The sequence below is a fragment of the Zeus faber genome, assembly GCF_960531495.2.
Source record: "Zeus faber genome assembly, chromosome: 17".
In the NCBI taxonomy this organism is placed as follows: domain Eukaryota; kingdom Metazoa; phylum Chordata; class Actinopteri; order Zeiformes; family Zeidae; genus Zeus; species Zeus faber.
This window is the reverse complement of record NC_137204.1, coordinates 4,705,839-4,721,352: the sequence shown is the minus strand read 5'-3', so window position 1 is coordinate 4,721,352 and position 15,514 is coordinate 4,705,839. Positions and strand designations below refer to the sequence as shown.

Here is a 15,514-nt window from a genome sequence, read left to right as displayed (position 1 = left end):
AAACCTAAAGAAAGTCGGTAGTCGACAACCCCCAGCGCAGACTGTATTTGTTAACCAATGGATCTTGACTGCCCAAATATGGCGACCATGTCAGTCGTTCCTTTCTGCCTTTTACCCCTGCTCTGCACCCACAATTCAAAATGGCGTTGATAAATAACAAAACAAAAAAACCTTTAGAGGATGACTCTGGTATGGCGTTTACCTTGATGATTACTCTCTGGTCTGTTTGCTCATCCAGAATGCTGTCGGTTGGGTAAGACTCGATCTGTTGACGAATCGCTGAGGCAATGGCTGGAACAAAAGCTAACGGATTCAGGTCCAGGTCATCGCACAAAATCTCTGCAAACATCTCAGGGGTCATCAGCTTTTCTAGAAGATGAAAAAAAAAAAAAAAAAAAAGATGGCACATGTATCAGACGACACATTGAAAATTAGAGATAAATCCAGAAACTGTAGATAGCAGGGTAAATGATTGATATTGCCATTCATACAAGATTTATTACCATTCATGTTCCAGGTGAAGGCATCTCTTAGTTTCTGTCCATCTATCTCCATGTCTAGACGGATAGGAACCAGTGCCTCAACTTGGGATGCATTCTCATGAATTACTGCAGGGTCGTGGTCATCAAAGCTGATGAAGGAATACACAAGTTAAAATCCTGGCCATGGAGACTGTTTAAATAATCAGATCAATGCTGAGCTAGAATGAGATACCGAATGCTTATTGGTTTACAAGTTAATAAAGATACCCAAATTAAGTCATAACTCTCTTAGCTCTAAAATATATCTACAATAAAATGGGGGCTCATAAGAGGCAGTATTTAATAAACATACTACCACTTGCCATGCCAGCAGCTACTGTTACCACTCTGTGGGAATGCATTTTGTTTTTCTTTCTCTGCATTTAGTATCAAAAGAGTACAATTGTTCCTACCTTTTGCTCAAAGTCTTTTTATTTCGTTTTTCACATTATATAAACAGGTCCAACACATGACCAACAGAAAAATAAACTTAAACAAATCGCCTACCCGCCACCCCACAGATACCAGACATAAACATATGAATATCATATATAGCCAGACATCAAAGATAAATACAATTAAATAAAAATTGGTTACATTGTTGTGCTGTTAGCATCCATATTCTCAACAAAGGTTAAGAAAGGCTGCCAAATAGTATAAACCTTCAGAATAGAACCTCTGACAGTGTATCTTATATTTTCTAATTTAAGATGTGACATGACTTCCCTGATCCAATGGCTTTATGTTGGTGGAGTAGGATCTTTCCATTTAAACAGTATCAGTCTCCTGGCCAAGAGTACAAAAGGCCTTCATGCTTACCTCCCTCCCACTGGGAGGGATGTCTACCGGGGACACACCGAAGAGTGCAATGAATGGAAACATGCGAAGTTTTGGGCCCAGAACATGTGAAGCAGAGTGGCTGGAGCCTGCCTTCAACGATCACATGTGAGGTCTATGTCAGCATTAATCTTAGAAGGTCTGACTTTGGACCAGTGCATGCGGTGTACAATTTCGAATTGCATAACAGCATGCCGGAGACATATGGAATTGAAGATTCCCCCTATTACTTTGTGCCAAGTTTCATCTGAGATTTGTTTATCTAACTCTGTTTCACATTTATTTTTAAGGAGGTCCAAGGGTGTCGAATTGTATGTGTTGAGTAATTCATAGATTATGCTAATAGCCCGTTTTGTGACTGATTTACAGTTAAAGATTAAGTCTAACAGAGAGGTGGGGGGGCATGATGGAAAGCAATCTGAATTCGAGGCTACAAAATTCCGGAGCTGCAAGTACCTATAAAAGTGTGATCTGGGAATGTCGCATTTCTGTACCAGCTGCTCAAAGGAGGCAAAGTTGCACTCGATATATAGATTGGACAGTGATCTCATACCCCTTCTAGACAGGGTAGCAAAGGCCTCATCTATCACAGATGGGATAAAAATATTTTTTTGCAATTGCCGCAGCTTGTGACAGATCCTTGAGGGAGAAGGACCTTCTTCCATATTTTGATCGAGTATTATAACCGGATCAGAAGTGAAGCTAGAAATAGGCTGTGTGAATGGTAATTTAGAACACAGTAAGGCTGCTAGAGAAGTGGACCCAAAGGACCAGCATTGTCCAGTTAGGGATTGTGACATCATTTCTCACCCAGTACAGCAGTGCTCTTATGTTGGCTGCCCAATAATAATACAGGAAATTTGGGAGCGCCATCCCTCCCATTGCACGAGGTCTCTGAAGTAGTCTCTTATGATTCAGTGTTTTTTTGTTCCAAATGGTCGATATTTGGTTATTTACTTTGGAGAAAAAGGATTTTGTTAGAAAGACCGGGAGACACTGGAATATGTACAGAAATTTAGGTAACATGTTCATCCTTACTGTATTAATTATTCCGCCCAGAGAGAGGGGGTCCTATCGCTTGATATCCTGCTTCAGATTAGATAATAGGGGCTGATAGATGGCTGCATATAGATGTTTATAGTTATGTGTAACCCATACTCCGGGGTACTTGAATGAATTTGCACGCAAATTAATCGCATGGTTGGAGGTAGGGATTTAAATTAATGTGATTCTTCAAAGACTGACAGTAAGTCTATAAAGTAAATAAATTCTGTGGGGTAATCATCCGGCCCAGAGATTTGCCGCTTTGCATAGACTGAATTGCTGATGCTATCTCCGCGGCTGAGAGGTCCAGTTCAGCAGCTGTCCCCGGGTCTATAGAGGGGACATCCAGGATCTTAAAAAAAATCTTACAGCGCGGAGAGGCTTACAGGTGAGTCTAAGGTGTACAATGACTGGAAAAAGTTTGAAAGCATGGGTTAAATTTAAGGCTGGCCATGTTTTTGAGCCTTACTCATCATTGATCGCAGGAATAATTTGATTGGAAGTTCTTGGCGGTAGCTGATGAGTGAGTATCCATCCAGCCTTTTCCCCATGTTCATGCACCCGTGACGCGATTTAGAGATGAGGTACTCAGCCAGTCGCGTTATCAGGAGACCAAACTCCTGATGCACTGACTGCATTTTCATCATGTCTGCAGGGGGCAGATGGCTATATAACCTATCTGTCTCCAGTATCTCTTTAAGGCGTGCAGTGTTTTTTTTTTTTTTTCGAACAATATGAGATGACCTGGCCCCGTAGATTATGCCTTCAACGTCTCCCATATACATTAGTTGAGGACATTTCTGGAGTTTGATTAATATGAAGGAATAGTGTGATCTCAGATGTGATGAATTGGGTGAAGGCTTCCTCTGACAGGAGCAGAGGGTTTAATCTCCAAGGGCGGTAATTGGACTGTGTATTAGGGATACGGATATCAATAGTTAAGAGGCCGTGATCAGAAATAACTATGTCTCCATAATCACAATTGGTAACGAGAGGAAGGAGTCTTTTATGCAGGAAAAAATAATCTATACGGGAGTAGGTCTTATGGACTGAGGAGAAGGAGTATTAAGAATTAAGAATCTTTATTTGTCACATGACCACACTACAACACATGCATATATCTATGTATGTATGTATGTATGTATATATATATATATATACATACATATACACATACATACATACATACACACACACACACACACACACACACACACACACACACACACACGCTTTTTTCGGGTGGTGACCAGTGAAATGTGGCCTCTGCATTTTTCCCATCCTGGCTTGTCCTTCCTCCGGGGGGGCAGCCAGGAGCAGTAAGCAGCATTCGTCGACACGCCCAGGGACCTGGTACCAAATGTCCATCGCTAGTCAGATGATGATGTGTGCATGTTTTTGGTGGGGGTCCTTACTGATGGTAGGTGGCGGAAACCCCATGTGAGCACGGGGAGAATATGCAAACTCACAACCATCTCTAGGGTTTACAGAGAAAGGTCCGAAAAAGAGAAAATATCCAGTAAGCGACAGTTGTGTGGACGAAAATGCCTTGTTGATGTCAGAGGAGAATGGGCAGACTGGTTCGAGACGATAGAAAGGCAACAGTAACTCAAATAATCACTCGTTACAACCCTAAGGTATGCAGTTTACCATCTCTGAACGCACAACACGTCAGACCTTGAAGCAGATGGGCTTACAGCAGCAGAAGACCACACCAGGTGCCACTCCTGACAGCTAAGAACAGGAAACTTAGGCTACAATTCGCACAGGCTCACCAAAAATGTAAGATTGGGAAAACATTGCCTGGTCGTATGAGTCTCGATTTCAGCTGCAACATTCAGATGGTAGGGTCAGAATTTGGCGTAAACAACATGAAAGCATGGATCCATCCTGCCTTGTATCAAGGGTTCAGGCTGGTGGTGGTGGTGAAATGCTGTGGGGGATATTTTCTTGGCACACTTTGGGCCCCTTAATTATTACCAATTAGTACCAATTGAGCATGGTTTAAACGCCACAGCATACCTGAGTATTGTTGCTGACCATGTCCATCCCTTTATGACCACAGTGTACCCATCTTCTGACGGCTACTTCCAGCAGGATAATGTACCATGTCACAGAGCTCAAATCATCTTAAACTGGTTTCTTGAACATGACAATGAGTTCATTGTACTCCAATGGCCTTCACTGTCACCAGATCTCAATCCAATAGAGCACCTTTGGGATGTGGTGGAATGGGAAATTCGCATCATGGATATGCAGCTGACAAATCTGCAGCAACTGCGTGATGCTATCATGTCAATATAGACCAAAATATCTGAGGAAAGTTTCCAACATCTTGTTGAATCTATGCCACGAAGAATTAAGGCAGTTCTGAAGGCAAAGGGGGTCCAACCCGGTACTAGCAAGGTGTACCTAATAGAGTGGCTAGTGTGTATATATATATTTTTTTGTTCATGAATTCAAATTTTCATTTGACTTGTACGTGATTGTTGGTTCTAGAGTTGCTCTTCTCACCTTAAACAATTTTTTGGAGTTTTTGTATATAGTTTGTGTGATGTTTTCAATAAATCTTTCAAAACTAAAATAATTTCTTACATTGCTTGCATTGCTCACTCTCCTCAGTCCCACTAGCCTATAGCCTCATTCCTTTGTCTGAGAGCGAGATGGCCCAGCCTGCTGCAGATCGACACATCTAATGGCCCCAACCAGGGGGTCATGAATTTTAGGTCATTAGCTAATGGTTCAAGATTCAAGAGGTTTATTCGTCACACACATCAGCCCAATTCCAATGAAGTTGGGACGTTGTGTAAAATGTAATTAAAAACAGAACACAGTTGATTTGCAAATCCTTTTCAACCTATATTCAATTGAATACACTACAAAGACAAGATATTTAATGTTCAAACTGATAAAAGTTATTGTTTTTTTGCAAATATTCACTCGTTTTGAATTTGATGCCTGCAACACATTCAAAAAATAAAAAAGGTGGGACAGGGGCATGTTGACCACTGTGTTACATCACCTTTAATTTTAACAACCCTCAATAAGCGTTTGGGAACTGAGGACACTAATTGTTGAAGCTTTGTAGGTGGAATTCTTTCCCATTCTTGCTTGAAGTACAACTTCAGTTGCTCAACAGCCCAGGGTATCCGTTGTCGTATTTTGCGCTTCATAATGTGCCACACATTTTCAATGGGAGACAGGTCTGGACTGCAGGCAGGCCAGTCTAGTACCCACACTCTTTTACTATGAACGTTGTTGTAACGCATGCAGAATGTGGCTTGGCATTGTTTTGCTGAAATAAGCAGGGAAGTCCCTGAAAAAGACGTTGCTTGGATGGCAGCATATGTTGCTCCAAAACCTGTATGTACCTTTCAGCATTAATGGCCTTCACAGATGGGGAAGTTACCCATGCCATGGGCACTAACACAGCCCCAGACCATAAGAGATGCTGGCTTTTGAACCTTGCGCTGATAACAATCTGGATGGTCCTTTTCCTCTTTTTCCCAGAGGACACGACATCCATGATTTCCAATAACTATTTGAAATGTGGACTAGTTAGACCACAGCACACTTTTCCACTTTGCATCAGTCCATCTCAGATGAGCTGGGGCCCAGAGAAGCCGGTGGCGTTTCTGGGTGTTGTTGATATATGGCTTTCACTTTGCATGGTAGAGTTTTAACTTGCATTTGTAGATGTAGCGACAAACTGTGTTAACTGACATTCTTTTTCCGAAGTGTTCATGAGCCCACGTGGTAATATCCTTTACAGAATGATGTCGGTTTTTAATGCAATGCCGTCTGAGGGATCGGGGGTCACAGGCATTCAATGTTGGTCTTCGGCCTTACCGCTTACGTGCAGAGATTTCTCCAGATTCTCTGAATCTTTTGATGATATTATGGACTGTAATTATGAAATCCCTAAATTCCTTGCAATTATACGTTGATAAATGTTGTTCTTAAACTGTGACTATTTGCTCAAGCAGTTGTTCACAAAGTGGTGAACTTCGCCCCATCTATGCTTGTGAACGACTAAGCCTTTCGGGGATGCTCCTTTTATACCCAATCATGACACTCACCTGTTTCCAATTAACCTGTTCACCTTTGGAATGTTCCAAACAGGTGTATTTTTTGAGCATTCCTCAACTTTCCCAGTCTTTTATTATCCCTGTCCCAGCTTTTTTGGAAGGTGTTGCAGGCATCAAATTCAAAATGAGTGAATATTTGCAAGAAAAAAATTAAGTTTATCAGTTTGAACATTAAATATCTTGTCTTTGTAGTGTATTCAATTGAATATAGGTTGAAAGGGATTTGAAAATCATTGTATTCTGTTTTTGTTTACATTTTACACAATGTCCCAGCTTCATTGGAATTGGGGTTTGTACATACTTCCATACATATATGCAGTAAAATGTCAATGCAACGCACCCGGTGATTATGTACAATATGTTCTAGACTGAACACATTAGCTACCTAATTTCTACTTGACTCACTAACTTAAACTAACTGATTCCTAAAACGTAATGCAGTAAATAATTGTAATAATAGAATAAAATAACTCAAAAGTAATACAGAGTGGGGGTACAAAATATAAACAAAGGGAATAGACTTATGTATATGGGATAGGCTATTACGTATATACAGATATGTGCATTAAAGTGGCATGTGAATAAAGTGAGGTAGTGTGCGTGGAGATTTACAGTACAGTATACAACAGTACGGTGCAGCAATACGGTAACACCGAACAGAACAGCAATACAGCACAGTATGCAGTTACCCAGAACAGTGATACAGTATGCAGTACAGTATGCTACATACAGTACAGTAAGGCAGTGGGGCCTGTGTGTGTGTCTCAGTGAGGACCCCTAGTGAGTTCAGCGTTGACTGTTCTTATGGCTTGCGGGAAGAAACTCCGTCTCAGTCTCTCTGTTCTCACTGTGTGACTGCGGAGGCGCTTCCCCGACCGCAGCAGCTTGAACAGTCAGTTAGTTGTTGGGGTGGTGAGGATCCTTCATGATCCTGCGGGCTCTGCTACTACACCTCCTTGTGTATAAGTCCTGCAGGGAGGGGAGGGTAGTTCCACCACCCTCTGCAGGGCCCGCCTGTTATGAACAGTACAGTTCCCAAACCCAGCAACAATGTTGTCTATCAGGATGATCTCCACTGTTCCAGAGTAGAAGGACTTGAGGATCCTCACTGAGACCCGGAATTTCCTCAGCTGCCTGAGATGGTAAAGACCTTGCCTCGCATTTCTCACCAGAGTGTCTGTTTGTAAAGTCCATGTTAAGTCTCCATGATGTGGACTCCCAGGTACTTGCAGCTGCTCACCCTGTCAACAAAAGTCCCACCAGCTGCGCAAGCGTCCTCCTAAAGTCCACAATCAGCTCTTAGTTTTGCTGACGTTCAAGTGGAGGCTGTTGTCCTTGCACCAGAGTTCAGCCACCTACTTGCGGTAGGCCTTCTCATCACCGTTGTTGATCAGGCCCACCATGATGGTGTCGTAGGCAAACTTGATGATGGTGTTGGAGCTGGACCTGGAAACACTATCATGTGTGTACAGGGAGTACAGTAGGGGGCTGAGGAGGCAGCCCTGGGGGGATCCTGTGTTCAGAGTGAGGGAACTGAACATGTGCCTCCCCACCCTAACCACCTGGGGCTGGGCTGTGAGGAAGTCCAGGATCCAGGCACACATCGGCGTGTTCAGCCCTAGCTCCCACAGCTTGACAGCCATTCTGGTGGGGACTATGGTATTGAAAGCTGAACTATAATCAATGAACAGCAGTTTCACATAGGCCCCCTTTCCGGCCATCAAGGTGCGTAAGCGCGGTGTGCAGTACCTGGCAGACCACGTCATCCGTGGATCTGGTCGGCCTGTACGCAAACAGCAGCTGGTCCAAGGTGTGGGGAAGGAAGGCACAGATGTAATCCTTAATCAGCCTCTCAACTTCCTGACCACCCAGGTGAGGGCCACCGGACGGTAGTCATTCAGGCAGGCAGGAGAGGTGATCTTCGGGACGGGAACAACGGTGGACCTCTTGAAGCAGGACAGGACCACCGATTCAGCCAGCCGGTTGAATATCGAAGTGAGCACTGGGGCTAGCTGGTTAGCACAGGTCTTCAGTACACGGCCCAAAATGCCATCTAGGCCCACAGCTTTCCTAGTGTTCACATGCATCAGAGCCCTCCCGACGTCCTGCTCAGACACAGAGTGCGTGCTCATCCCCAGCGATCAACTCCAATTAGCTGCCGTGTGAGCATTCAGAGCACCACGGATGGATTTATCAACCCATCCGCTAACGTAGCTATGAAGCTCACAGTTACTTCCGTAAACTCGCTGACATCACTGGAACTTGATTGGAACATGTTCCAGTCTATGTCAGTAAGAGTATCCTGAAGCACGGCCTCTGATTGGTCCAACCACCGCTTTACGTCCCTCTTCACCACCGGTTAATGTGTGATGCACGGCTTGTAAACAGGAACCAGCGAAATCATGGAGTGATCTGATTTCCCGAAATCAGGGAGCAGGACGGTCATGTATCCGTTCTTGTACAGTGTGTAGAAGTGGTCCAAAGTTCTATCTCCCCTGGTGGGAGATAGAAGCTGCATAGATAGAATTTAGGCAGAACTTTTTTAAGGTTCATTTACATTTAGTCATTTAGCAGACGCTTTTATCCAAAGCAACTTACAAATGTTCAAACACAGACGGACGCGGCCATCAGGAGCAATTAGGGGTTAAGTGTCTTGCTCAAGGACACTACAGCATGCTAGCAGGAGGAGCCTGGGATCGAACCAGCAACCTTTAGATTACTAGACCACCAGCTCTACCCCCCACAGCCGCATCGGGATGTTCATTCTGAAGTCCGCACAACACATCAAATAGGTCCAATAGTGCTGTCGGTTTCCGCTTGCGGTGGAATATAAATGGCTGTGATGATGACCAAGCTGAATACCTGGGGGAGGTAGAATGGACGGCATGAGATGGTCAGCTGTTCCAGGTTCAGTGAGCAAGAGCAGGAGAGAGTCTTGGTGTTGTTGGGGTTACACCAGCGGCTGTTTATCATGAGGCAGACGCCTCCACCCTTGGATTTCGCCGACTCCTCCGACCTGTCGGCACGGAACACAGAGAAGGACTCGGCTGGATGTATGGCGTGGTCTGGCACCAGCAGGTTCAACCAGTTTCTCATATCGCGTTGGAATTTTATCCTTGCTCGAAGGTTATCCATCTTGTTCTCCAGGGACTGGACACTGGCAAGAAGGATGCTTGGAATGCCGCCTCGTTTGCCACCGTGCTTCCTCCGTGGGCCCACCCGTGGAACAGCAGCTCCATTGTTGTTGTTGCTGTTAAAATCTCCGGCGGCCACTCTGGATCCATGGATAAAAAGTCCCAAAGCTGTTCTTTCAGGGAAATTTTTATATCTACGAGTGCATCGTGGCCGTAGGAGATCACTTCCGATGATTTTTTGGAGGACATGGTCATTAGAAACGGAAAAAAAATAGTAAAATGAGCGTAGTCGACACCGAGCACCCACGCAGCTGGCCACAAGGGGCGGTGCAACTATCGCTATCATCGTTCCTCTCACACCTTGGGTCGACTGAAATAAAGTTGGGAACAGTTGTGATAAAACCTTGTTTTTACATATTATATTTGATTGATTAGATTAAAATATTTTGACTTCATAATATAGCCAAGACCTTGATGAACAATTTTTTTTTTTGTTGACATAACAGTTCGTAAATATATTGTAGTGTGTGCTATGACAACATTTCTGGCAGCAACAAAAAAATACAACTTTATATCTTGTGTTTTTTAGATCCATCTAAAAGCTGCATAATGATACTTACCAAACTATTGATGGAATATAAATGTAGCTATGATTGTCCTTCAAACAGATATACAGTATCAACACTTAAGAGTAAGAGTGTGTTAAGTTGATTATATTTAGGTAAATATCAGACCACACCAAAATCACCTTTCTCTGAATTCCGTTTGGACCCAAAAGCACAATATGGGAAAGGCCACCCCCCTCACAATGCGACTCCGATTGACTTGAAGTTTGACACACAAGTCCAGCTCCATGTGCTCTATAAAAAAAACCCTGGGACCATAAAAGCCCGCCATGATGTTTTTTTTTTTTTTACCAATTTGCATAATGTAAAAAATAGAATAGACTTATTGGGATTTTGACTGTATCAACACCAAATTTTGTATACAGCATTGCGGGACCGAGATACACATTCCTATAGTTAACATTGGTAAATTCTAATTTGCATCTTTCCATTTAAAAGAAGCTCCAGCACCAGATGAGGTCTGAGCCAATTAACTACAAAAAACCTGACTAAAGCTAAAGACATTTCCTGTTTATTTTTATTTTATTTAGTTTTGTAGGTACACAATATCTTTTAAGTGAGTTTTGGGGTTTTTCTGTAAAGTTTTAACTAAAATGCTTTTTCACACCTAGTTAAAGTTTATAATTTAGTTTTAGTTAACTGTACAGGGATGCAAACACGTGTATGGAGAAAAAAGATCTGAAATATACTTATGGTGGGAGTCGTCAGTTTTCCGGTTTCCCATGAACGCATCACTTCCGACATGCATTACAGTTTTCCAAGCTCGCTTTGGAGTGCTTTCAACTGGAGACTAGAGCCGTGTCCGCGTCTTAGTTGTAACGTACTATCACGGAACAAGTCCACGAGATGATTGATGGCAGATGCTCTCTTGGATGGTAAAAAATAAATAAAAATTGCTCAAATAGGTCGCCACACAAAAACCTAACGGTAGAGATGAACTGGTCGGAGTTGGCACTGCAAGTCACTTGACAAAAAAAGCATTTGCTTTTTCTGTTGGAGAAACATTAACAACTGCAGCTCACCACAAAGGAAAGGTTCTCTTCTTGTCACGTCCCATTCGGTTTCGGTTGATGGTGGTAGAGCAAGGCACAGCATCCAGGTGATGAGAGCTGTTGGGCAAGGTGGGCACCCATTGACTGCTCCTCTTCGCCTTCTGCTCCCTTTAATAGGTGGGGGAAAAAAATAAACAAGTGAAGGAAGGAAAATCAGATGTGATACCCTGCTTGACAAGGGAAATTCTGGCTTAACTCCGCAAGTACATCTAAATACTAACCCCTAAATCTAGCGAGTGATTCAATCACTTTTACAGTCTGAAAAGTTTGATGCTTAAATAATGATTTTACTGTCTTTATTATTTGTCAACATACAATTCTTACAGGATTACATATTCAGTTTACATAATAGCGACAGTGAGGCCTCTCCTGCTTTATTTACTCCATAGATTTATTGTGCTGACCATAAGTAATTGGACAGTGACACATCTTCTCTCGTTTGGGCTCTGTACAACAATTAATATGAGCTTAATAAATCCAGATTGTTTGCTTTGATTTGAGAGTATTTACATGAATATCAGTTTCATAATTTTGGTATTAAGAGTATTATTTTGTTCAAATTAGTCACTATTATTATTTTTGGTTGGATGTCTTTTGTATTAATTGACTTTTTGAAGTCTGTGGCCCATCAACATCACCAGACTTTCAATATCTTACTCCAATGTACTCTTCCTAGGCCATAAAACAAACTCTTTAGATTTCAATAGATCTCAATGGGAATTCAGCTGCACACTAGATTAAAATACTCAAATATACATGGTAGACAAGGTGGTCTATGTCAAAAATAAGTTATGGTGTAAAAGGAACCATTAGATGAAGGAGAGGGGAGCCAGTTTTAGTGGTTCTGGCATTTGATAAAGATGGCCCCTGGGCACCCCCTTTGGAGGTGCACCAAGCATGGCCAACTGGGAGGAGACCCTAGGGGTCTTGGAAATCCCCTACTAGTGAACTCCTGTCCTCTGTATCTTTCTCAAGCCTTCCTCCTATTGTCTTGATTCAAGTTTCAAGATTCAAGATTTTTATTTGTCACATACATATACATACTTTCATACATATATGCAGTGAAATGTAATGCAACGCACCCGGTGATAGCACACAATATGTCCTCGGAAAAAAAATTAAAAAAAATAAAAGTAGAAAATTCCTTTCTAATAGACCGACTAACTGACTCCTAAAACGTAATACAGTAAGTTGAATACTTATAGAAAAAGATAAAAATATATAGAATAAAATACAATAACAATAAATTGAATTAAATGGAATAGATAGAAGGAATATGCCTATGTATATACAGATATGTGCATTTAAAGTGGCATGTGAATGTGAATTAAAGTGGCATGTGAATGTGAATAGAGTGAGGTAGTGTTTGGGATAATACAGCACAGTATACAACAGTACGGCGCAGCAATACGGCATCACGAACAACCCTGAACAGTGACACAGTATGCGGTACAGTATGCTACATACAGTACAGTAGGTAGTGGAGCCTATGTGTATGGCTCAGTTAGGACCCCTGGTGAGGTCAGCGTTGACAGTTCTAATGGCTTGCGGGAAAAAACTGTCTCAGTCTCTCTGTTCTCGCTGTGTGACTGCGGAGGCGCTTGCCTGACCGCAGCAGCTGAAACAGTCCGTTGTTGGGGTGATGAGGATCCTTCATGATCCTGCGGGCTCTGCTACTACACCTCCTGGTGTATAGCTCCTGCAAGGGGGGGAGGGTAGTTCCAGTGGTACGTTCAGCTGAACGCACCACCCTCTGCAGGGCACGCCTGTCCTGGGCAATACAGTTCCCAAACCAGGCAGTGATGTTGCCTGTCAGGATGCTCTCCACTGCTCCAGAGTAGAAGGACTTGAGGATCCTCACCGAGACCCGGAATTTCCTCAGCTGCCTGAGGTGGTAGAGACGCTGCCTCGCCTTTCTCACCAGAGTGTCCGTGTGTACAGTCCATGTTAAGTCCTCTGTGATGTGGACTCCCAGATATCTGAAGCTGCTCACCCGATCGACAGAAGTCCCATTAATCCACAAGGGCGCGTGCGTCCTCGATTGTAATCCACGCCTATAGTCCACAATCAGCTCCTTGGTTTTGCTGACGTTCAGGTGTAGGCTGTTGTCCTGGCACCAGAGTGACAGGTCAGCCACCTCCTCGCGGTAGGCCTTCTCATCGCAGTCGGTGATCAGGCCCACGACCACGGTGTCGTCAGCAAACTTGATGATGGTGTTGGAGCTGGACCTGGCCACACAGTCATGTGTGTACAGGGAGTACAGTAGGGGGCTGAGGACGCAGCCCTGGGGGGATCCTGTATTCAGGGTGAGGGAGCTGGACATGTACTTCCCCACCTTGACCACCTGGGGGCGGCCTGTGAGGAAGTCCAGGATCCAGATGCACAGCGGAGCATTCAATCCTAGCTCCAACAACTTGACAGCCAGTCTGGTGGGGACTATGGTGTTGAAAGCTGAACTATAATCGATGAACAGCATTCTCACATAGGCCCCCTTCTGGCCATCCAGGTGCGTGAGCGTGGTGTGCAGTACCTGGGAGACCGCGTCATCCGTGGATCTGTTTTGCCGGTACGCGAACTGCAACGGGTCCAAGGTGCGGGGAAGAGAGGCGCAGATGTAATCCTTAATCAGCCTCTCGAAACACTTCATGACCACCGAGGTGAGGGCCACCGGACGGTAGTCATTCAGGCAGGTTGGAGAGGCGATCTTCGGCACAGGAACGATGGTGGACCTCTTGAAACAGGACGGGACCACTGATTCAGCCAGGGAGATGTTGAATATTGTGGTGAACACCGGAGCTAGCTGGTTAGCACAGGTCTTCAGTAATCGCCCAGATATGCCATCTGGGCCCGCAGCTTTCTTGGTGTTCACCCGCATCAAAGCCCTCCTGACCTCGTGCACGGACACTGAGAGTGCGCGCTCATCCCCAGCGGTGTAACTCTAATTAGCCGGCGAGCTAGCGGTGTTGCTGCCAGACTCGAACCGCGCATAAAAGGAGTTCAGTTGGTTGGCCAGGGAGGCGTCAACACTTGTGGCTGGGGAGGAGCTGCTCTTGTAGTTTGTTATTGTTCGCAGCCCCTCCCACAAGCGTCTTGTGTCCCCCCCGCTCCATCTGTAGCTCCACGGTCTCTCTGTACGTCCCGTTTGGCGTCCCTCACGCCCTCCGCAGATTACGATTGTACGACGCCGCTTTGTAATTGTCCATATTTCCAGATACAAGACCGTCTTTGTAAGCGGCCGTGCGAACATTCAGAGCGCAGCGGATGGATTTATCAACCCATGGTTTCTGGTTTGGAAATATCCGAACTTTCACCGTGGGAACGATTTCATCCGCGAGCGTAGTTACAAAACTTACTACAACCTCCGTAAACTCGCTGACGTCACTTGCACTTGTTTGGAAACATGTCCCAGTCTACGTCAGTCAGAGCGTCCTGAAGCGCAGCCTCCGATTGGTCCGTCCACCGCTTCACTTCCCTCGTCACCACCAGATTCCGCGCGATGACAGGCCTGTAAACAGGAAGCAGCGAGATCGCGGCGTGATCTGATTTCCCGAAGGCAGGGAGCGAGACGGGCTTGTATCCGTTCTTGTAAGGAGTGTAACAATGGTCCAGAGTTCTGTCTCCTCTGGTGGCACACGTGATGTGTTGGTGGAAATTCGGCAGAACTTTTTTCAGGTTGGCCCTGTTAAAGTCCCCAGTCACCACCACAGCCGCATCGGGATGTCTGTTCTGAAATCCGCACAACACATCGTGCAGAACCGACAGAGCTGCGTCGGTGTCCGCTTGCGGTGGGATATAAACGGCTGTAATGATGACCGTGCTGAATTCCCGGGGGAGATAAAATGGACGGCATAGTATGGTCAGCTGTTCCAGGTTCGGCGAGCAGGAGTGGGAGAGGAATTTGGTGTTGTTGGCGTTACACCAGCGGTTGTTTACCATTAGGCAGACGCCTCCACCTTTGGATTTCCCTGACTCTCCCGTTCTGTCGCCACGGAACACGGAGAAGGCCTCGGCTGGACGTATGGCTTCATCCGGCACCAGTGGGTTCAGCCATGTTTCCGTCAGGCAGAGGACGCAACAGTTCCTCGTGTCACGCTGGAATTGAATCCTCGCTCGAAGTTCATCCATCTTGTTCTCCAGGGACTGGACGTTAGCAAGAAGGATGCTTGGCAGAGGTGGACGGTAAGGTTGCGTCCTCATTCTGACCCGAATGCC

At 44.7% G+C, this 15,514-nt stretch overlaps 1 protein-coding gene across 1 annotated transcript in view; it reads right to left on the bottom strand.

Moving 5' to 3' along the window:
- LOC307243616 (SWI/SNF-related matrix-associated actin-dependent regulator of chromatin subfamily B member 1-like) overlaps window positions 1-15,514 on the bottom strand; it is a 45,205-nt gene that overhangs the window by 25,428 nt on the left and 4,263 nt on the right. Inside the window, exons 4-6 of the mRNA XM_080018480.1 lie at window positions 11,273-11,410; window positions 504-631; window positions 203-369 (exon numbers count right to left, since the gene is read on the bottom strand). Of these exons, the coding sequence (XP_079874606.1) occupies window positions 203-369; window positions 504-631; window positions 11,273-11,410 (433 nt within the window). The remainder of the gene's footprint in view (window positions 1-202; window positions 370-503; window positions 632-11,272; window positions 11,411-15,514) is intronic.